Here is a 20516-nt window from a genome sequence, read left to right on the forward strand (position 1 = left end):
CAAGGCCTCCCCCAAAGGCTAAAGAGTGGATTCTAGATAAAACAGTACCATAACACTGACGATTGGTTAGGTATATCGTAATCAGTGGTCACTACAAGCGTGACCTGGTGAAGATGGCTGGCAACCCTTCCTGTGGAGTGAAGAAAATTATATGAGATCAAGTTAATTCACCAATCCCAACTGAATGCGTCGTCTCTGAATGACGGCGACTGCCAGATAGTGGAGCTGAATATCATGAACTAAATGGCGACCTTGCACAATGTTGTTGCATAGGAAGGAGTCGGGATGTGCAGATTCATGGATCGGTCTCAAGACCGATGTTTGCCACAGAACCTACCAAATAGTTGAAAGTTCGATCCAGTTAGGTTAGGAGTTTGAAGCGCCATGGTATTATTGCAGATACCACGTCAGAGAATGTATTTAGTAGTAACATCAACTGCGAAGTTTCAATATGTGGGTCTCTGTTGAATAACCCAATAACCAAGTTTGGTTATTGCTCGGAGATGAATCGTATCTGTCGGATCCGAAGATAAGGTGAGTTTATTGGTGTTTTCAGGTATAGTACACTACAAATGCCTCAACCATAAGCCAGAAAGATAACCAGAAATAACTTTCACAAGTACGCCATGTGAGGAGAGTACTAGGTGCTACCGCAAGAGGAAACTGCAATCGCAAATGACTAGTTGAGTACAGACAGATTTGAATGCATAGACCCAAACCATGAAAAACATGCAAACCCCCACTCTACCGTACAAAGTTTAGGCCTCGTTAAATCGTCAGTTTGGTTTCGACCGCAAACCTACACCCGGCCAGGAAGAATAAGTAACAATAATCCACTAATTACATGTGTTCAATATTGAAGTCATAATATGTTATCCGTATTTCGGCAAAGTTTTATACTTTCTCGGAGGGTTGCCAGGCAAACTTATAAGATGTCCAAAATAGCAACTAGATGAGCTGTGAGGTTGGGCAAAATAGAAGGTTAACCACATTTCTGCTTTCGAACTCCATTCTTGAATACTACAATATGCCGACTCAGTTAGAACTCCCTACCGAGATACTTTTATCCATATTTCGCTATTTAGACGACTTAGACGATGTATTCCACCTTGCACGCAGCTGTAGACAGTTGCATGACGTGTTGGAGGGGTCAGGTAACCGCCTACACGTGTTTCGATCCGTGATAGTATGTGATGGAGCAAAAATAGCCAACCTAACGCTTCTTATACTTGCCTGACTATACTGCAGACCAACGCTCCCCATCATCGATATGATGTCGACCTATCCCGGCACCTGCAATTATATGGCAATTTTGAGCCGTACTATGTAACCTGGTCCCGCGACAGACCACCCTTATCAGCGCGGCCAACCCCAGCTGATATTTTTAATTCCCATGTCCAAAGAGCAGACCCGCTCCCAGAAGACATGGTCTGGTCCATTGTTTGTCGATGGCAAGGGCTGCATCTCCTGTACCAGCTCTATTGCCACCCGCCGTTGCGTACACTGTATTTTCGCTCTCGACCACCGGACTGGCTGGGTAGCGACAGTGCTGAAGAAGAATGCAATCTTACAGAAACTGACCGTCTCGTGGAGCCGATAGTCACTTCGCAGGGGGATGTCTCACTTGATGTTGGTGCGGTATGTCCTGGTCAGAACCGTCGGTCATATCAGCGTTTCTACCAGGCCTTGACCGCGCAGTGGCTGGCGGTAGAGATGCTGTGGCTAGCCCGAATTTCTGTATATGATACACCGTCGGATCAAAATCGCTATTTCGTGCAGGTATGGAAGATATGGAGCGACAACCGAAGCCGGACACTGCAGGAAAAATTAGATGTGCTCGAGATATTTGACTTTGTGTGGAGTTTTCTTGGGCGGAAAAGCTTTGAAAGTATTGCTAGGGAGTGGGACAGGCTGACTGGCGAATATACAAGATTGGAGGATGGCGGCGACGACTTTAGGAGCGCCCACCGACCGGGTTGCATGAGAGCAGTGACCCAGTACCTACGGCCTCCCAACATTATCGAGCTCTTTCTATGCTCCACACGTAGACCTTCTCACTCTTGGAGTATCAAGCGACTTCAGTATCTCCGTACGCTAGGATTCTTTGATGAAAAGAATGGTATTTGTCGACGACTGGACGGAAGTGAGTCATCCGATTTCCGATGGTGGTGGTATTGTCCGGTGAACCTCCTGGAGCATGACGTGCTTGTGGGCATACAAACTAGTATTGATCCCAATTCCTGTCCGGCTTCGGATATAGTTTTGGAGTATGTTTGGGGGACATATCGACACACGGCTTGGGACTTCGATGCCAAAGGCCACATATTCTTCCGGGAGGAGACAAGTGAACGTATCTTTTCGCGGATGGCAAAAACACTAGCTCCACATCTCAGATCACACCTTTCAAACCTGGACAACGATGTCAATGTTCCTGCAGATTAGTACTCCTGGCGCAAAGACGGCTTGATTTGGACTGTATCCGACATTGAGCTAGCCGCCGTTCAAACAGATCCAGGTCTCATACAAGCTCGGGATCCCGGTGGAAGCCGCTAATGTAAGTATGAAGCCGAAACACATAATCAGTCGCAGCAATTGTAAATGGCGTTGTAATTCATTCCAGACATGCTGTCAACCATTATGTTGCTTCGAGTGTGCTTATGTGGAGGGCATTAACTTCGCTACCCATTAAGGTAGCAGTTATAATATTCTCAGCTATCGCTGAATTGTTTCAAATCGTAGAAGAATCCGTAAACATTCGGCGGTGTGATCATCGGAGAAGAGGTAGAATTCATGTTGAGAACATGAACATAAGTTGCTGGCACAAAATTAAGAGCAATTTAATGGGATTTATTTAGTAGTAGATCTTGACCAAACACTGCACTAGATGGCAACGTTGGAGATGCATCGTAAGCACAACAAATCCGATAGTGGAAAGGCGGTGGAAAAATCGGTAGAGCTGTTCGTGAGCTGGTGGGTCGATGATCTCTCGTCTTAATCTTCACACAAAAAGCATTTCTATCCTTTCTAGTCGTTTACTGCGACTGTGATATATACCATGTCCCCCTCACCACAAACCAGCTCACTCCCCAACACTGTGCATGGGCACCGGAGAGTCGCAGGAGCTGGAGAACAAAGGGGATCATGTATTGGACTGTACAGCAGATACGCAGCTGCTGGTAGCATATATTACTCATTTACTCACGCAATTCTTACTCCGATTAACGTGTAAGTTTCTCCAGTTAGTTTAAAATACGTAGGCTGATTTGAGCAGTGTTAAAACAAGGATGCAGCTCGATCCTTTATTATATAACCAAAGTACTTTAAGTGGTCTACGACAAGTAACAGTCCACGAAGAGGTCGAGACCTTGGCCACTGGATTTAACCCCACGGTTGCTGGGTACTTCTTACAAGAAACCTATAAATTTGGTGGGTATGAATTTTTCAAGCAACTTATAATCGATACCATTATATATGATAGCGCTTTTAGAAATGGGAATACAGTATACTTGGCCGCCTCGGCTACGGCAGAGTTCTTAGGAGATAGAGATCTTTAAATTCTGGCCATCATAGATGGCGATTAGAATGCGCACACGGCATCCGGCGACGGTCAAAACCATTACCTAGCGGAAGAGATGGAATGGGTCAGCAGCGACTCTAATGAAGTCAATATTGAAATTAACTGGAACTATGAGATAACCGAGAAGAGTCTCCGTGTACAGACGGGAATGCATTGTAATAACTATCGCCATAATCTCTGTCTTAAGGACTAGCTCGGGTTTTTTAGTATCGCTGTGCTGTATAAGGACCTTAATATATAGGAAAGTAGTATAGCTTGAACAAGCATAAAAAAAGTTAACTTTCTAGTTATAATCGTCTCGATAATCCTAAGCGTTGTAATAAAAGGCTGGGTCAAGATAGAAGTCCTTGGTCTCAGTTAATCAGTTTTTCCTGGAAGATAACGTAGGATTATATTGGTAGATACGTACTCTATCGCTATTCCGTGATCATACCTATCCTTGGCATAGGCTCTTCGCGGCTGAGCCGTCAGCTTAAGATTTCCATAGCTAGGCGATTGCCAAGAATCCTAGCTTTACTATAGGATCGTAATAACCTGTACTGAATATTATTGCTGCTATATCCCGGTCTAAGGAGTGTTGCGATGTTATTCAGGCGCCGTTGAGTCTTAGGATCTGCAGGACATCGGATGCTGTCTAATAAATTCCTGTCACAGTGGGACAAAGCAGGCAGTGGGATCTAACGGAAGAGGTAGCACTTGTGATGTGCGGTAGAATCTGCACTGGCAGCAGCTCTAAGTTTTCTGATCCGGGTGACTCGAGACTTAGACCACGTAGCTCTTGGTAGATGTCCCGGAGCATGGTATACATTTTCATGCGTTGAATATCCAAGTTCTCAGATAGGTCGATACGCGAAAAGCGACCACGTAGGGCACGGACAGTTCTGTCCGTGAAAGGCATGACCAAGATGCTGGAGAGAGATGATGTTTGAGTAAGAAAGTTTGAACGAGTGAGTACAGTGTGGGGGAGAATAGTTTGATTTAGGGATTTTGCAGAAGGGGGAATAAAGAGAGGTGAATAAGCTGTGGGATGTTGATGTCATTCGGAGCACTGTTCCGCGCCGAGTCACCGAAACAACACCTGTCACTCTATAAACATCTTTTCTTTAGTACATTGAAGTCATATTTTCCAAGGGAATGTCATGAGACAGCATTCTCCGGTGAGCCTCTACTAAATAGGGTTTATTTTAGTCTACTGCCAAACTCTAATAGTGCGCATGTTGTGAATTTTCTTATATTCCTTTCCGTAACGGTCCAGTCTTATTGACTACAGTGGTGGTGATTCTATTTTTTGTAGGAGGTGTCGAATGGCTCTAACCCTATGGCGATGAATAAAACCACTGTTACATCCATGAGAGAGGAATATATTACAAATAGAGAGATTCCTTCTAGTAGCTATTCAATCTTGTAGTCACAGGTGGGTATATCGCCACGGCCATAGGATAATTATGTAAAATAGACTGGATTGCTCTACGATTGTTATCAGCTAATTTAATGTCTAGCATTCTCCAAAACTTGTTCCTTGGACTGTGTATGTGTAAGTAAGGATAATATAAGGTATGCCCGGTTTTCTACTCTAAATATTCAATACTAGGTGAGTTGTAACATGCTTCTTTAACTCTAAAATTCACCAGTAACTTCACAGGTGCATAATTCAGGGCCATACTCACCGACTAGAAGCAAGAAACGATATAATGAATTATAGTTAGATGAACTATCCACGGTCTTGGCCGACTCTATTGGCATTCCGGCGCCCAATGAATCGATATATGGACCAGCTAGAAACCACAAGACTTTATTGCCAATTCACATTATACCCGAGAATACGGATAGGATTTCAAAAGGAGAAAGGGTCATTCTGCTGTAATACCTAGGAGAATTAGCATTTCCTGTACGAGGCATAGGTAGATTGACTGTTTGATAGTCGAACCCCGGAGGTCTTAACCCGAGAGAAAAAAAAAAAGAAAGAAAGAAAGAAAGAAAGAAAAAGAAAAAGAAAAGAAACAAAAATAAGAGAGGTATACGGAGTAGCGAATTGGAAATCAATATTTCATGACTAGTTGACTAAGTACCTAAGCTCACCGCTGTATCAAGAGAATGGGCACTAATGACGAGGTTAGGCTGGGCCACCAGGAAAAGACGGCTCAATTATAGAGTAGCTCTAACTCCAAGAATGTCTCAGATCGTCTTCAGGATCCGAGCTAGTTATGTGGTCATCGGGCTTATTAGGCCACTGAAGAATCAGACCTTCGTTTACCCTCAGTTGGGGGGCTTTAGCTGTAGGCTTAGATTACGGCGATCTGCTCGCTCCAGAGCATTTTGTCTTGGGTCCGTTGTATCTTGAATTGCGACTATACCGCCATGGGATAGCTCATCCTGCCCCTTTTCCCCATGCATACTAGTCTATACCAATTCATCTCGCTTAGACATAGTTTGCACTGCCATTGTAGACACATCCACTAGCGCTTACCAAAAAACGGTTGACAAAGGAAGACATCCAGGAGAAGGTGAATCCTTCGTCAGTAATAGTTGTCGACAAGGCAGACTGATTTGCGCAGGGACCAATTTTTAAAAGGGAGAAGAGGTTTCTGCGCTTGTCTGCGGTTATTTTTGTCACCCGCAGTTGCAGTTAAGGTTTGGGGGCTGCTCAGCCTCATCTAGAGTCCTACATACCATCGCCTACCTGTTAGGAGTCGGAATGATCCCAATAGACTACTATATAAAGTCTGTCTCGATCAACGAAGTTTGAAAGAATTTCTCTTGAACATCAGACACTTCCTCCTTTTACAATACTACACATATACATTTTATCTTCAGCCACATCCATCATATTCTCGCAAGATGCAGATTTATTCGATCGTTGCTGCTGCTACTCTTTCGCTAGCAGGGACAGCTCACGCTTGGGCTCAGGCTGCAGACGGAACCTGGATTGCAAATCAGAACAGCTATATCTTCACAGACAGTAGGTGATCTTCCCGGGGATACGACGAGACTATTCAAACTAATGTATCCTGTAGATCTGCAAAGCAGATGGGAGGTTGTCGAAGCATGCACTATCAGGAACACGAATACATGGCTTTCCCATCATGAAGCTTGCGCTTATTGGGTAAATAGCGAGGGGCTGATCGCTCGTGGAGGTACGTATTCCTAACTGGCTAGATAATCTTCCTAGCCTCGTTCTGACAATATACTCTAGAATGCACGGCTGCTGTTAGGCCCGTCGGTGATCCGGCCAACGTAGTTCAGTGCAAGTGAATTAGGGAAGAGGTTGAGTTGCTGAGATGTATATAGTCTGTACTCTGGTGGCAGCGGACTTGGGTCAATTATTTCTAGTTCATGCAATCTTTATAAGTCTATGGTCATACTAATGCTGTTGTATGTTTTTTTTGTTTTTTTTTTTTTCCTTCTGAAGACCAGCAAGTATACTGATCATCTCCATGAACTGGTCATCTAGCCGGAATTAGAGTTATTAACTTGTTATCAGGGCGGGGTTTCAAGAGGTCCAACTGATCTAGATCTAATACGTACTCCGGAGATTTTTCAATACGATCTAGTTGTATTGTAGCATCTTTCCTTATTTATTAGTAGTAGTCCAGGATGCTGCGAAACATCATTAAACCAAGCATTCTCCCCTGTCATCTACCCAGCCAAGCTCCTGTACTGTCCATCCCATAATCGTCTTCCCCTTCCCTGGTACCTCCATCCAGACCGGGGGCACAAAATCGATAAGCCACGTTCTCCCAATTTCCTCATGCAAAGAGTTTATCGCCTGGATCTCCCCGTCGGTTAGTTTTGCGAGGCGTCTATTCTCGGCCAGCCTAGTTAGTGAGCTTGAATGCGGAATGACGGCGATTCCACGTTGAACGAGCCACGACAAGATGACAGCCCCGACAGAGAGCTCGTAACGTAAAGAAAGAGAGAGGAGGAGGGGATTGTCATAGATTGAGGAGGTGTCCGAGTAATGGCTTGTAGGTCCGCCTGCTAAGGGGCTGTTCAAAGTGGTCAATTTGTGAGAATTTCATTACATTAAGCAAATTTGCTCTCAAAGGATCACCAGTCAAGTTCAACTCACCCCCATGCGATTGGACGAATCCCTCTTTCCAGACAATATGGGACTAATTTTGTATTGGGATTCCGGGGATGGATCTCGATTTCATTGACCACAGGCCGGATTTCAGTTTCCTTGAGCAAGATGTCCAATGTCTTCTGTGTGAGGTTGCCGACACCAATAGCTCTGCAATCAGGACCCACTAGCTTTTCCATTTCCTTGTAGACCTCTATATAGGTCGGACTCTCATCAGGCGCCAATGGGCGTGACACATCTTTCGTATAGCCTTGCGGCCAATGCATGATATAGATATCAATGTAGGTATCGAGCATGCGCCGTGATCTCTCAAAGGCTGCGCGCACATCATGGTGATCATCACAAGATAGCTTCGTCACAACAGTAATGTCAGACCGAGACACACCAGACTCCTTGATGGCTTCTCCAACAAGGTCCTCAGTTGCATAGATTTTAGATGTATCGATTAAGCGATATCCAGCTGTAATGGCTTGTACTATGAGACTGCGGACATAGTCTCTCTCTTCTTCTGGAAGAACTAAGCCTTCTGTAGCATACTGTTAGCCGTCGTGCTTGAAAAGTGGAACCCCTGGTCAAAGGTGACGGCCACTGACGTTTCATAGCACCAAAACCGAGCGCGGGTATTTTCATGCCTTCATTAGTATTTCTATTAGCCCTGTATTCAACAACGGATGCCTCAAAAGTATAGCTATTGAACATACCATTGTTCAGTTCGAAAACGGTCGAGCCCTGAGGACTGTCACTGTATCCGTCGGTCATCATATAGGCAGAGAGCTTCTTTGCGATTTGACACAGTACTAAACAAGCTTGTAAGACAAGTGTCTTTGCAAGGATAACATGAGATGTACCAAGTAAGATGGAAACATGAATGGTTTTCATAAGAGCTCGGGCCTCCTAAGGCCTCCCACCTGTTATTGAAGCTATGTCCGATGTTGGTGCGTCCTCCAATAATTGTCGCTGATGGGAAGATCCAGGATGTGGGGGCGGGGGCCAAAGGAAATCGCGAGATAACAGCAGTCCTGGTTTAGCGAAGGGAAAATGTCAGCCGTGTAGGGAATTCATGTGAAATTAAGCGTCTCTAGTATTAATAACGATACCAAGGCTGCCGAGTAAGTCGGTAGAAACTAACTGGCACTTCGTAGGAAGATCTATAGAGTGGTATGCCTGAGCTCAAGATGTTTGGCAAAACTGCGCCTTGCACTCACCCGCTGTGCCATCTCTTTGTCCTCTTAGGTATAGCAGAGTGCGTCAAAGTTCCATATTGGGTCTCGCAGCTTCGGATGCGGAAATACTGCCTGGCAATGGAGGATTGCCCTTGTTAGTAGATATGTAACCGTGACTCCCGCATCGACGCCAGGAGTATATGCAGGGGAGCATACTATTACTTCAAGGAAGTTACAGATAAGCACCTTATCAATGACAGACACACATGGCAGAAAATCATAGAATAACATGAAGAAATTACGTTGAGCCGGGATTCCGGGAATGCTGTACCATGGCGAGCTGTGGCTGACTCCTACTGAAATATGAAATAGGGATATTCGTTTTGAGTTATCATTTCAAGACTAATTCCTCTTCGCAGCAATCACCTTACATCTCTTTTGGTTCCCACTGTCAATATCAGTGGCGTCCAATGCTAATTCGATAGCAGGTACTCGGCCAGTTCCGCTAACGGCAAAAATGAACAACAATCTATTCAGCAACTCATCGTTCAATGATCAGTTCAGCTACCGCCTCGACCTCGGGCTCGGTAATAGTGGTCTGAGCCGCAGTGATATAAGTCTCAGCAATTTGTCGGGGTCGAACAGCTTGTTCAGCACGCGTGATACCAGATGAGACACTCCCCTCATGCCAGGGGCTCCAACTGGGACGGTCTATAGTATGCTTCTATCCCACAATCCGGGCGTGAGGCTTGATATGAGCAAGAGTCCCCTTGGCGCTAGTTTAAACACAGACATGGGGAGCCTTCAAACTGCAGTTGGAGGTTATGCTCACAAGAACGGCTTCGACGCCTCTGCTGGCGCTACATACGAATTTGTGAAACACCATCACGTCCATGGTGAGGTTCGAGGGGGTTTTACCAGGGATGGTGAGCGTGTCAGTCAAGGGATCAGTGGTGGCTATTATCATGACCTCTCCCCAAACACCCAGGCGGGGGTGAGGGTGGATAGAGATATGGCTAAAGCATCGGGTAATCCCCAGCCTACCAATACCTTTTCCTTCTGGAGTCTATTCAAGATTTGATTTATTCCTCGAGTTTCTTGGCTGCTCCAAATTGATAATCTGGCTTTATGATTGACGTCGCTTGCGAGCTGTTTGTCCAAGTTCTCCTTGACATTCCTGAGGACCTAAATTATTACTTAGCTCATTCATCATTCAACACGGACTCGGTAGGGTTACGCATAGCTGTTGAATCGGACTTGGGATACCGGTCTTCGTGCACCGTTTGAATAGAGACCTTGAGAGTACCTGGGCATCTAACCCATGTCCATACACACTTCAACGTTATCCTTCGAATTTGTGAACACTCACTTAGGGCCACGATGCATGGTACTACTGTCTGTCATATCTTCAAACCAGATGTTTGACCGTTCCAAAAGCCTTCGTAGTGATACAGTCTACTAGTAAACGTTACCAAGTAAAACGTGTATATGGCTATGAAAAGTTCCTTCTGTATGGCTAGCAAAAGTTTACTTCAGAAAATGAAGGAAAATCAATACAACCCAGGCACCAACCTCCATCTCACTCTCTGACAATAAACCTCCCAATCCTTGCCATACTTCCTCAGACAGTTTCTCTCATCCCTAGTACATCTATAGGCCAGGAAAGCAGTAGCAAAGACAGCCTTATTCCAAGGAAGCAGGGCCTCGGTCCCACACAATGCGCACATGGCGTACGTCAATATCAATACGCCCAGATAATTGGGATGTCGGATATGTCTCCACAACCCTGGACTATTCATAAGTATCACATGTGAAGCATCGTGCTTAAACGGTAACATACCACTACACAACAAGAGTGACTCTCTCCCGACCCCATCAGTCGTCGTATACGAAGCACGAACAAACTGCACCTTTTCGTGTCCCATCTCCTTGGCACTCGTCATGTCGCATACTGCATTCTTTTGCTCTGTGGCGACATAGTAGACGATGAAACCTGTGACTCCGAGGGAAAATATTGAGATAATACGAGTGAGGGGAAGCTCGACGGGGTTCAGGGCAAGATACTGCGTCTGCAAAGTGTACATTGTCGGGAAGAAAACACCGGATCCCCACGCGAAGTAGAATCCGAAGGGCTCGTCGCATACATCCATACTACGGAGATACCTAGGGGCTGAAGTTAGATTGTAATGTGGCATTGGTACTGAGGAGATGCTTACCATTCTTCATTTGTGAAGAAGTTGACGATGAGAATGTTCCGGAGTAGCAGTACGCATATCATCGTGTACGTTATATAACCGTGCATTTCCCATTGGAGGGCTGCGAAGGATATATCTCTGCGAGGACAAGATTAGAGTTTCAGATATTTTGCCTCCGATGATGGTTGGACTTACATCATGGCGAGTGCGGTCATCGTCCAGCGTCCGTTGTGGAAGATTTTGAGATCCCATGCTGCGCCGAACCGAGGATGCAGTTCAATGCCTCGCCAGATATCGGAGATGTATGAATCTGTTGAGGTTTGTTAGAAAGTAGCTACTATTCGAGATGGTATCTATTACCATTCTCCTTGTTATCATATTTATATGACGGAGCAATGCGCCCCTTTAGAAAGGCTAGGCCTGTAAGCAACCAAGCGAACGCATTCAGCACCAGGATAATGTCTCTCCAGTTGTTGGCTATGAAGGAAAGCTCAGTCCATCCGAGAGCTGCCGAGACCAAGAAGAAGATAATTGAGAATGTGAAAAATGATAGGCCGTTCATTGTATAAGGTAAGGTGTGTCCTGATGGCGTGGGTTGACCAGCACATATCCTACCCGGCAGTACGGTATATAGAATAGCTTCGAAGAGAATCCATTTCGCAAAAGCAACGCTGATATCGTGGGAAGGCAGAGAGTACCAGCTCAATGATCCCTTTGGATCTGCCAGTAATCTTGTGACAGAAAGCTGAAGGAAGCCATTGTAGTCTGTTATAGCGCTCCACCAAATGGAAGTCAAAGGGGTGATGAAGAGCATAAAAGTAAGATGACCTATTGAATGAGAAATGGTATCCTTCTGACGCACATGGTTGCAGGGTGATGGACTGCCCTTCCGCATGTTGTACACTATCTGCTCTGCGATCCACCGAAACAGAGAAACGACCAGGTGGACAAGAAAGATAATGGCGAGTTTCAGAGGGGTAGATTGGAAATATCGGTTGTTGCCGTTCAGCAGATAAAGAAAGTAGTATGAGGTTGCTAATATATTGAAAAATACTCGTCGAAGCAGCATTTACCATGAACTGGCTTCTGAACAGTGTTCTACGATCACACAAGCGCTTCTGCGAGGTTATAAGAGTGGTAACTCTTGGTCTAGGTGGCCCTGCTTCTGTGATGTATCTACGTTGTTGGCATATTGCAGAAAGTGACGATATACTGCATTAATATATGCATGTCTGCCTATTATCCATCCACTGACCACATTACAACTCTATCTTGCGTCTTCAAGCTGCTGTAATTACGTAGCTTGGTGGCGAGAGAGGCCCAGCCTATTACTGAGTGAGATGCAACCAGTACTAACCAACTTGCTCTTCGATTACAGAGTAGATAGAACATGATACGTGGCATCGATAGGTTAGCTATGTTGTTCATAGCCAAGCACCGTTTAAGAAAACGATACTTCTCGGTATGTCGAAGCAGCGGTGAAGCTGCATGCCAATTTATTGCCTTAGGCTTTCCAATTTGGACTCATTCATAAGCCCCAAGTAAGACTAAATTATAATTCATCATTTAAACGTCCCTAGACAATCTATAGTATCTCTCCATACAGGTATCGGATCTATAACAAGCTTCAACCCACCAACGCCTCCACAACCAAACCCAAGTCCCCTTCAATCCCAACAGCCAAATCCTGTTCCTCCAAATCCCAAGGCGCACATCCAGAAGCCCCTACTCCCGCCCTAATAAGTCGAAAACCAGGATTCGAAAGGTCCCCCACCAGCTCCTCATTCGGCCACCTCAACACGGCCGGCGTATTGAGCCCTACACCCAGCTCAAGAATAACAGCCCTCCTACCATCAAGATTGCTGGCAACATCATCCATATATTGCTTCCACTTACGCTCCTGCCCACGGAATGGGGCAGGGTTGAAATAATCGCCACCACGCACACAGAGTGTCAGTTCGCCGCCGCAGTATTGACATGCAGGGATCTTCGTTTCATCCGTGAGAACCTGGCTCTTTGGATCAATGAAGGGTAACGCGGCGTCCACAAAGGGATCGGAAGGAAATACGGCATCGGGTCGACATTTGGCAAAGCATTGCAGGAATCTGTATTGTCCTTGTGGTGTGGATACCTTCTCTGCTGGGAAGCCGTTCGCAACGAATTGGCCATCGGCGTTAGATGTGCGAACGAAGTATGCATCGTCAAAGCGGGCCGCGAGTTTACACAAAGAATCGTAGAGTTTCGACGCCGGCCAGGTCCGGACCATGTTTAGGTGGAGGAAGTAGTAACCCCATTTTTGGTTCGGGCTGTCCCAGTCGTTGAATCCGAACACGTCGTATAGGCGTCCTAGACCGAGGTGGAGAAACCCCGGGAAATGTTTTTGGAAAAGAGATGTAGAGGTATAGTCGAGGCCGATAGCTGCTGAGAGGCCAGCACCGGCTGAGATGACTAGGTAGTCTGCTTCTTGGAGCCAGCTTCGCGCCTTGGATATGGTAGGGGTAATGAGTGCCTTGGGTTGATTGGGTGGACTCGGTGGGAAAGATATCTGGACGCCTGGGGAGGCAAAGCTAGTCTTGAGCGCGGCAATATTTGCTTGATACAACTCGTAGTCTCTCTCCAGGAAGGTGTCGAAGATTATATCGGTCACGGTTGTTGCCGGGTGATCCAAGCACCATTGTATCACGGTCTCCAGAGCAATCTTGGCGGCCATGTCCGGCGGGAAAGCAAAAAGTCCTGTTGAGATACAGCAGAAGGCTACAACCTTACGGCCGTCCGGACATGCAGGAAGTGACTCAGTGGCATCAAGGCAAGACCTGTAACAACTTGCTAGTTGTTGCTGTTGTACTGTTCCAGGACTCTTCCTAGAGTTCACTTGCGGGCCCACAGTGTGTAATACCCATGGTGTTGGTAAATTGAAACCCGGGGTAACCTTTACAGATCCTACCGGCTCTGGATGCCCTTGCTCAAGCATTAAAGAGTTGCACGCATCGCGAAGACGTGGGCCGGCAGCAGAGTGTATAACATTGTCAATGCAGCGATGGTCCGGACGGAAACAACCGAGAAGCTGAGAGTTCGCAGCGTTGACAATTGCGGTTATGTCAGTCAAAGCTGTGATGTCGCCTCTCCACACAGATATACTGATTGCCTTGGAGCTCGATTTCTCTGTTGTCTTATCATTGTTGGGCTTGAATACAACGCTCGGGTCGATTGATGTAGATGAGGTGAGCACTGCTTTATTGTTTCGATGCGTAATGACTGCGTCAATGTCTTCGAGTATTTCCGTAGGTAGCTCGGGAATCGGTGGCCGCTGGCACAGCAGTCGTCTCATTGTTTCTAGTTGTGGCCACGTCTCCATCTGAGAAATGTAATCAGGGTTCATATGGTGCGAGCATGAATGGCATGATGGACGTTGAGAGACATGGCCATGGGCCTCCTGGATGAGGTGCTGAAGTGCCCTGATCAATCGAGAATTCATTTCGAGATTTCTGACAAGTGGTAGAAGTCGATATTGTGTAGGAAATTTGCTCTGGAGTCTTACACTGTGGAAGAGTATCAACCTGAGTGGTGAGGACATCAACAGTCCAACAATATAATGTTAGTATGTTATCTCTCAATGCAAAAAGTCATCTGCTATGCAAGACACAGAAGTTTCCTCTGGAAGAAACAGAAGAAGCAAATCCCAAAAAAAAAAAAAAAAAAAATATATATTCAGAAGGTCTAGCATCGTCTATCCTCGACCTAGGGCTCCGCATACCTCAGTTTGTAAGCCTTATCAAACAGCGGAATTAAGGGACAGTAATGCGAGCCAATCAGAATTGACTTTTGCCCTAGTGCAAACAGTCCACTGAACCAGCTTTAGCCAATGATGGCAAGTAGCAAACAGAACATACAATGTAAACAGCATCCACCAGGCTAAGAAAGGAATAGCCCGAATCCATTCGGGCTGTTTGCCCAGTTTGACTTTTGCATACCAACCCTGCCAAGTAGATGTATAGGATGATGAATCACCAGGTCTGCTTACCCATATACTCCTAAGTAAAGGACCATTCACCTATATAAACCCGTAGCAATCTCCAAGAAACCTCCGTCCCTCAATCCTCAATTCTCAACCCCACCCACCTATTCCAAACCCCATACATAATGCCCCCAAAGCCAACAATAGCCATAGCCGGCGGCACAGGCCACCTAGGAAAGCACATAACCACCGCCCTGCTCAGCACTCCCTTCATCAGCTCCTTCACCTCCATAATCCTGCTCACCCGCTCCGAGACCTCGTCCTCCATCCCCAACAACCCCAAACTCCAACTCCGCAAATACACGCCAACGAACCTCTCCCAAGCCCTGACCGACATCGACATCCTAATCAACGCAATCGGGCCCTCCGGCCACAGCTTCAAGGAAGCCCTCCTGCGTGCCATTCCCAAAACAAATATCAAGTTGTACATCCCCTCCGAATTCGGGGTAAACCACTACATCCACGACTTCCCGCATCAAGAATGGGACGCTAAAAAGCGGCATTATGCTCTCGCGCGGGAGATATTGCCTCCCCAGGTGAAGGTCTGTCGGGTGTTTTGTGGACTGTTCATGGAGGATAGTATTGGGCCTTGGTTTGGGTTTGATACCCGTGGCGGACGGTATGAGAGTGTGGGGTCGTCTGCGGAGCGGGTTTCGTTTACAGGGTTGGGCGATGTGGGGAGGGTTGTTGCGGGGCTTTGTCGCTTGTTTGCTGCTGAGGGGGAGGTGCCGGATGTGGTGCATGTTGCGGGGGATACCAAGTGTGTTGCTGATGTAGCGAGGGTCATGGAGAGGGAGGGGGGTGGCCCGATTGAGGTGACGCAGGCTGCGTTGGGGGAGTATAAGGAGAGGGTTACTAGCGTGGTGGGGAGTGATCCGGCGGCTTATTTGAGGTTTTTGATGGGGGAGGGCAAGATTAATCATTCTCCGGCTGGGTTGGGTTGTGATAATGACCTGGTGAATCCCGAGGAGCGTGTTTGGAAGTGGAAATCTCTGGAGGAGTTGGCGAGGGAGACTCGGGGGAGACCTTGGAGGGATCTTGAGTGGCCGAGTACGTGAGGCTACTAATGTGGTTCTAGTTTATTTTCATGCGTGTGTCTGGAGATGGTATCCTTTGTTTTCATGGGATAACTCTGTTTATCCTACGTTCCCTCCTAGCGGGTGTATATTACTGTACTCACTGGGTATAAAACCTTTGTATTCTGCCTCTATTGGCGTATGGGATGGAACCTGTTGACGGTATGCAAGAATCGGGATGTATTCACTTATAGATCAACTTCGCTATATTTCGCATCACAGATAACAATCAAGCGCAAGGTGTCATACATACACAACCGCAGACGACGCAGAACCCATTCTAATGCTGGTAGGTAGATCCAATGTCTCCCCACCGAATGTTGGAAAACTTCACATGAGTGTCCGGATACAACTTCTCAATCAGCGCTGGGTCTCCCTCAGTTGCACTGCACGGTCCTGCATTGCCACCATCAAGCCATTGCATGAACGAGCCTGCGTCGTTCCAGATACTCATCGCAAGAACCATGCCGCGGCCCAGGGCGTTGCCCATTTCCTCGAGGCCACCAAGCCGGTTGAAGGCACTTCCTTCGTCGCTGCAGAAGTCCTTTGTAATCGAGTCGACAGTTTTGCCTCCGGAAGTGACGGCAGCATTTTGAATGACCTGGCCATTCTGGATATAAAGACGGCGGATTTCGCTGAGTTGGCCCGAGGTGGTGTTATCAGTTGTGAGGAACTGGGTTACAACTGTGAGTGTCTCGTTGGTGTTGACCTTGAGGCCGTAACCGTAGTAGTCCTTTGCACCTAGGGCGTACGGGTTGAATCCACAGCCAGGCTTGTCACAGACGCCGGAAGCTTCGCACTCTGAGCCGCTGCACCCGTACAGGCCGGTTGTGTTGCAAGGGTGTGGTGTAAGTCCTGTTGCTCGGGCGTTGGCTTCCCAAATATCCATTTCCTGACAGCAGGAGCCCACACCCTCGGTGTTGGCTTCGCCGTTGATCCATTCCTTGGTGTAGCATTGAGCGTCACAGTACCCAGTTCCATATGTGGCTCCGGCTTGGTTCAGGGAGCTCCTTCCGCCAGAGGCCTCCATTTCAGACAGATATAAAGCACCATTCATACCGCATACGAGGGTGGATGCATCGACATCGAAGGTGAATTCCTGATTCGTGAGTTTCAGCATGGAGTAGTTCTCTCCGTCTTCCGCGAGGAGGTAGACGCGCGGTGACACGGACTTTGTGCCGTCGCCAGTTTGCAAGTACTGGTGAAGGGTCAACGTGGCATTCTCTGTTTCGACACCGTAGCTGCTGTAGTCCGTGATACCATCAACGACACAGTTGTCAGCGCAGGTTTGTTTATCCGGACAGATGGAAGTGTCTAGGCCGTTGCTGTTGGTGCAGGAAGTTTCTGTCCCTTTTTGGTGGATGAAGTGAGTTGCTGCATCCAGAACAACTGAGGTGTTCTGCTTTATGCAGCCACTCTGCGATGTGCATTTATATGTGGTGAGTCTGGGATGGGCATCAGGCGTAGTGCCCACCTGTTGGGCTGTCGCTAGTGGCAGAAGTGCCACGAAGGGAACGAGTGTCCAGATCATGCTGAAAGGCCTCGACTTGCTGGTATATAAAGAGTGTGTGTGCTGTCGTATATGCGCCGGGGCGTAGCCGTTATTTATGTATTATCCCGAGACAGAGCACCAAGGCTTGTGGGAGCTTAAGAGCGTCTGATATGGGATTGCGACCATTGCGGCCCGATGGTCCGACTTGATTCATGCACATGTTTTTCCGGATGTCTCATTGCCATTGTGATCCGGTTTTAGATATATTAAAATCCACCAGTGCGGAGGATGCGCGTCGGCAATGTTGACAGTATTAAGGTTATTAAGGGGTCTGATCAACGGCTTCGCACGGCGAGAGTAGCGTCAGACTGAGACCGGGAAATAATAAAACGAAACATTTATGCTATAACGTTGCAGAGTATATGTTTTGCCGGTCTTTGCGGGCCATAACGGGTGCGGAGGGATGTCCGGATTTAGCCGCTGCAGACTGCTTCAAGGTTGGGATCAGCAACCCGGGGGGAGCTAGTCTTCCGCCAAGGACCACGGCATTTATCGAATCCAGCTGAAGAAACTTCCCCAGCCCCTGGCCGATGGAATTCACATAGATCAAAGTCTCCTGTGTCTCGCGAGCTCAAGTTGATCTAGTGCACAGGAGCATGAGTTTCTTTATTTTCAAGGCAGGCGAGAAAAGTTTCAAGGTAATAACATTTGGAATTCATCCAAGATGCCGATCTAGATACAGTCGAGATATAGTACAGTGCTGACAGTCCATATGCGATTAGATTCCAAAGACCTCCTTGACAAGTGTCTTTTTGTTCACTATATGCCAGGTAAGTATGTCGCCATGGCAAACGAGAGACAGAAGCTTACCTTTGCCCATTGCGTTCCTTGGGATCGGTCTGTTGAGAACCTTCATCTCCTGGGGCATCTTATAGCTTGCAAGGCGATCCTTAAGGGCACGTCGCATGTCAAGAGCGCCCCATGGCTTGCCATTGCGACCAGTATTCGCAGCCTTTTCTGCGTCGAGAACGACCACTGCAGCGACCTTCTGGCCCCACTGCTCAGATGGAAGTCCCACCACAGCTGCTTCGCTAACTTGAGGGCTACAGCAGATCAGTATGCAGTTTTCCATGCGGTACAGGAGGACCTACAGGGACAGCAGCTCTCTTTCCACCTCCAATGCGCTGACCTTTTCTCCACCGGTCTTGATGATATCCACGCTCAGTCGGCCTTGAATGAAATACATAGGTCCTTGTGCCCAATCTCCACTTGTTCCTTTCCCAGCATGCTCGACTACTCGGCGCGTGGCAACGTCCCCAGTCTTGAACCATTTGCTCTTACCATCATCACTGTCGACAAACGCTTCTTTTGTGGCTTTCTCATTGGCCCAATACTCCCGGAAAATAGTAGGGCCACGGAGCTGGATTTCACCTTCACGCTCGCGTCCATTCGCATCGTATTCCTCTCCAGGCTGTATAACTTCGTTTGTCTCCGTATCCACAAGTCTAGCCTCCACAGACGGCAATGCCCACCCGACACTACCATCAACCCGATCGGCGAAGTCGAGGCCGCAGCTGATAGCCATACCGACTTCAGTCATTCCAAAACGCTCCAGAAGGACATTGCCATTGCTGAGATCCTGCCACGCTTGCTTAGTAGGAGTCGGCAAAGCTGCCGATCCAGAGATATTCAGACGTAGATTCTCGGGTGCAATCCCTTTCTTCGCTGCCGCTTGCACTTCAGGGGACAGGCCGGGGAAAGAGGATAAGAGTCGGTTGTAGATCGTTGGGACAGCTGTAAGGAAAGTAATCTTGCTCGCTGAGGATGCGGGTAAAAAGGGAGCCGCAAGCCTCTTCCACACAGCATCTGTGTTGAAAGGGAACATAAATTCAATAGACGAGCCAGCCAGAATGGGCGTTACAATGGCATTGATAGCCCCATGGATATGATGCAGCGGAAGAAGATGAAGTAACCGGTCATCCGGAGAATATTTCCATGCCTCCAGCAAGGACGCTGCTTGCGCCGTAAGTGCTGATTGCGGGATCAACACACCTTTCTAGTACGTATCAATATGACTATATCCCGCACTGCTGGGATGAGGTGCCCTTACCGGCCTATTGGTGGTACCTGAGGTATATAGCATCATTCCGCCACGAGACTCCTGCACGATGTCCTGCAAGTTTATTTGGTCCAAACTGCTTGCCCCGGTTGTAATCTTCTCCATGACTTCTAGAATAGGCTCTCGTTCAAGACCCGCCTTCAAGATATCATGTGCCTTGGTCGCATACTTTTCGGTAGCAATGAGAACTTTGGCCTGGGAATTATCCATGATATACTTCAATTCGCCGACAGGGAAGGCCGGGGAGAGGGGTAAGGCGATCGCATCGCTAGCAAGAATGGAAAGGAGAGTCACTGAGACTATGATCAGTAACCAGCCAGGCAGGGTAGACAGGAGCGAAGAGAAACAGTACCTACGTAATCGTAGCTATTCTCCGCCAGAAATGCAATTCTCTCTCCCGCAAGCCCATCTTGCTGGCCTTTGGCACACTCAAGGAGTCTTTCCTTTGCACGGACGACATCGGCAACGAGATTGCCGTAGGTAAAGGAGCGGGACGATGCGCTGTGAACGACAGCAAGACTAGATTGGTCGTGATCTCGGAGAGCTTGGAAAAGAGGTAGGTTTGGCAAAGTTGAGAGCGACCGACAATTAATTGGTTGGAATCGAGGTTGGTGGAGAGCATTGCATTTTAGAAACGGCTGAAATGCGCGACGAGCCAAGGGCCCAGAGCCCCGCGAAAGGGCCGAAATCAGCATGCGTCCTTGCATTTTGAAGTTAGCGGGATGCGTATGGCATATTTATCTTCTATACGAATAGCAATCAAGGCGCAAAATCCGTCAATGGATATCAGACTGTACA

At 47.4% G+C, this 20516-nt stretch overlaps 8 protein-coding genes across 8 annotated transcripts; 3 read left to right on the forward strand and 5 right to left on the reverse strand.

The window, feature by feature from the left end:
- Nucleotides 1-1027: 1027 nt before the first annotated feature.
- On the forward strand, nt 1028-2442 carry BDV37DRAFT_284680 (F-box protein; the record flags this gene model as incomplete). The annotated part of the gene is made up of 2 exons (XM_032087552.1): nt 1028-1186; nt 1249-2442. 2 exons carry the CDS (start codon nt 1028-1030, stop codon nt 2440-2442), a joined length of 1353 nt encoding a protein of 450 aa, XP_031939864.1.
- Nucleotides 2443-6415: 3973 nt separating this feature from the next.
- BDV37DRAFT_284681 (uncharacterized protein) lies at nt 6416-6829 on the forward strand (the record flags this gene model as incomplete). The annotated part of the gene is made up of 3 exons (XM_032087553.1): nt 6416-6536; nt 6592-6711; nt 6771-6829. 3 exons carry the CDS (start codon nt 6416-6418, stop codon nt 6827-6829), a joined length of 300 nt encoding a protein of 99 aa, XP_031939865.1.
- Nucleotides 6830-7187: 358 nt separating this feature from the next.
- BDV37DRAFT_295374 (aldo/keto reductase family protein) lies at nt 7188-9089 on the reverse strand (the record flags this gene model as incomplete). Its single annotated transcript, XM_032089861.1, has 3 exons — nt 7188-7392; nt 7647-8181; nt 9086-9089. 3 exons carry the CDS (start codon nt 9087-9089, stop codon nt 7188-7190), a joined length of 744 nt encoding a protein of 247 aa, XP_031939866.1.
- Nucleotides 9090-10221: 1132 nt separating this feature from the next.
- Nucleotides 10222-11578, reverse strand: BDV37DRAFT_272845 (ergosterol biosynthesis ERG4/ERG24; the record flags this gene model as incomplete). Its single annotated transcript, XM_032084956.1, has 7 exons — nt 10222-10313; nt 10413-10471; nt 10556-10607; nt 10662-10984; nt 11038-11154; nt 11212-11326; nt 11377-11578. 7 exons carry the CDS (start codon nt 11576-11578, stop codon nt 10222-10224), a joined length of 960 nt encoding a protein of 319 aa, XP_031939867.1.
- Nucleotides 11579-12643: 1065 nt separating this feature from the next.
- Nucleotides 12644-14491, reverse strand: BDV37DRAFT_295375 (uncharacterized protein; the record flags this gene model as incomplete). The annotated part of the gene is made up of 1 exon (XM_032089862.1): nt 12644-14491. The coding sequence occupies one exon, from the start codon at nt 14489-14491 to the stop codon at nt 12644-12646; it is 1848 nt and encodes a 615-aa protein (XP_031939868.1).
- Nucleotides 14492-15056: 565 nt separating this feature from the next.
- BDV37DRAFT_295378 (isoflavone reductase family protein) lies at nt 15057-16214 on the forward strand. Its single transcript, XM_032089863.1, has one exon. It carries the CDS (start codon nt 15157-15159, stop codon nt 16087-16089), a length of 933 nt encoding a protein of 310 aa, XP_031939869.1. The 5' UTR covers nt 15057-15156; the 3' UTR covers nt 16090-16214.
- Nucleotides 16215-16296: 82 nt separating this feature from the next.
- BDV37DRAFT_295382 (glycoside hydrolase family 7 protein) lies at nt 16297-18327 on the reverse strand. Its single transcript, XM_032089864.1, has one exon. It carries the CDS (start codon nt 17636-17638, stop codon nt 16388-16390), a length of 1251 nt encoding a protein of 416 aa, XP_031939870.1. The 5' UTR covers nt 17639-18327; the 3' UTR covers nt 16297-16387.
- Nucleotides 18328-18346: 19 nt separating this feature from the next.
- Nucleotides 18347-20500, reverse strand: BDV37DRAFT_252503 (acyl-CoA synthetase). The gene is made up of 5 exons (XM_032082428.1): nt 20071-20500; nt 19710-20011; nt 18751-19655; nt 18470-18702; nt 18347-18418 (listed from the first exon to the last, which is right to left on the reverse strand). Exons 1-5 carry the CDS (start codon nt 20423-20425, stop codon nt 18378-18380), a joined length of 1836 nt encoding a protein of 611 aa, XP_031939871.1. The 5' UTR covers nt 20426-20500; the 3' UTR covers nt 18347-18377.
- Nucleotides 20501-20516: the final 16 nt, after the last annotated feature.

This window comes from Aspergillus pseudonomiae (assembly GCF_009193645.1).
Source record: "Aspergillus pseudonomiae strain CBS 119388 unplaced genomic scaffold BDV37scaffold_50, whole genome shotgun sequence".
Taxonomy (NCBI): Eukaryota; Fungi; Ascomycota; class Eurotiomycetes; order Eurotiales; family Aspergillaceae; genus Aspergillus; species Aspergillus pseudonomiae.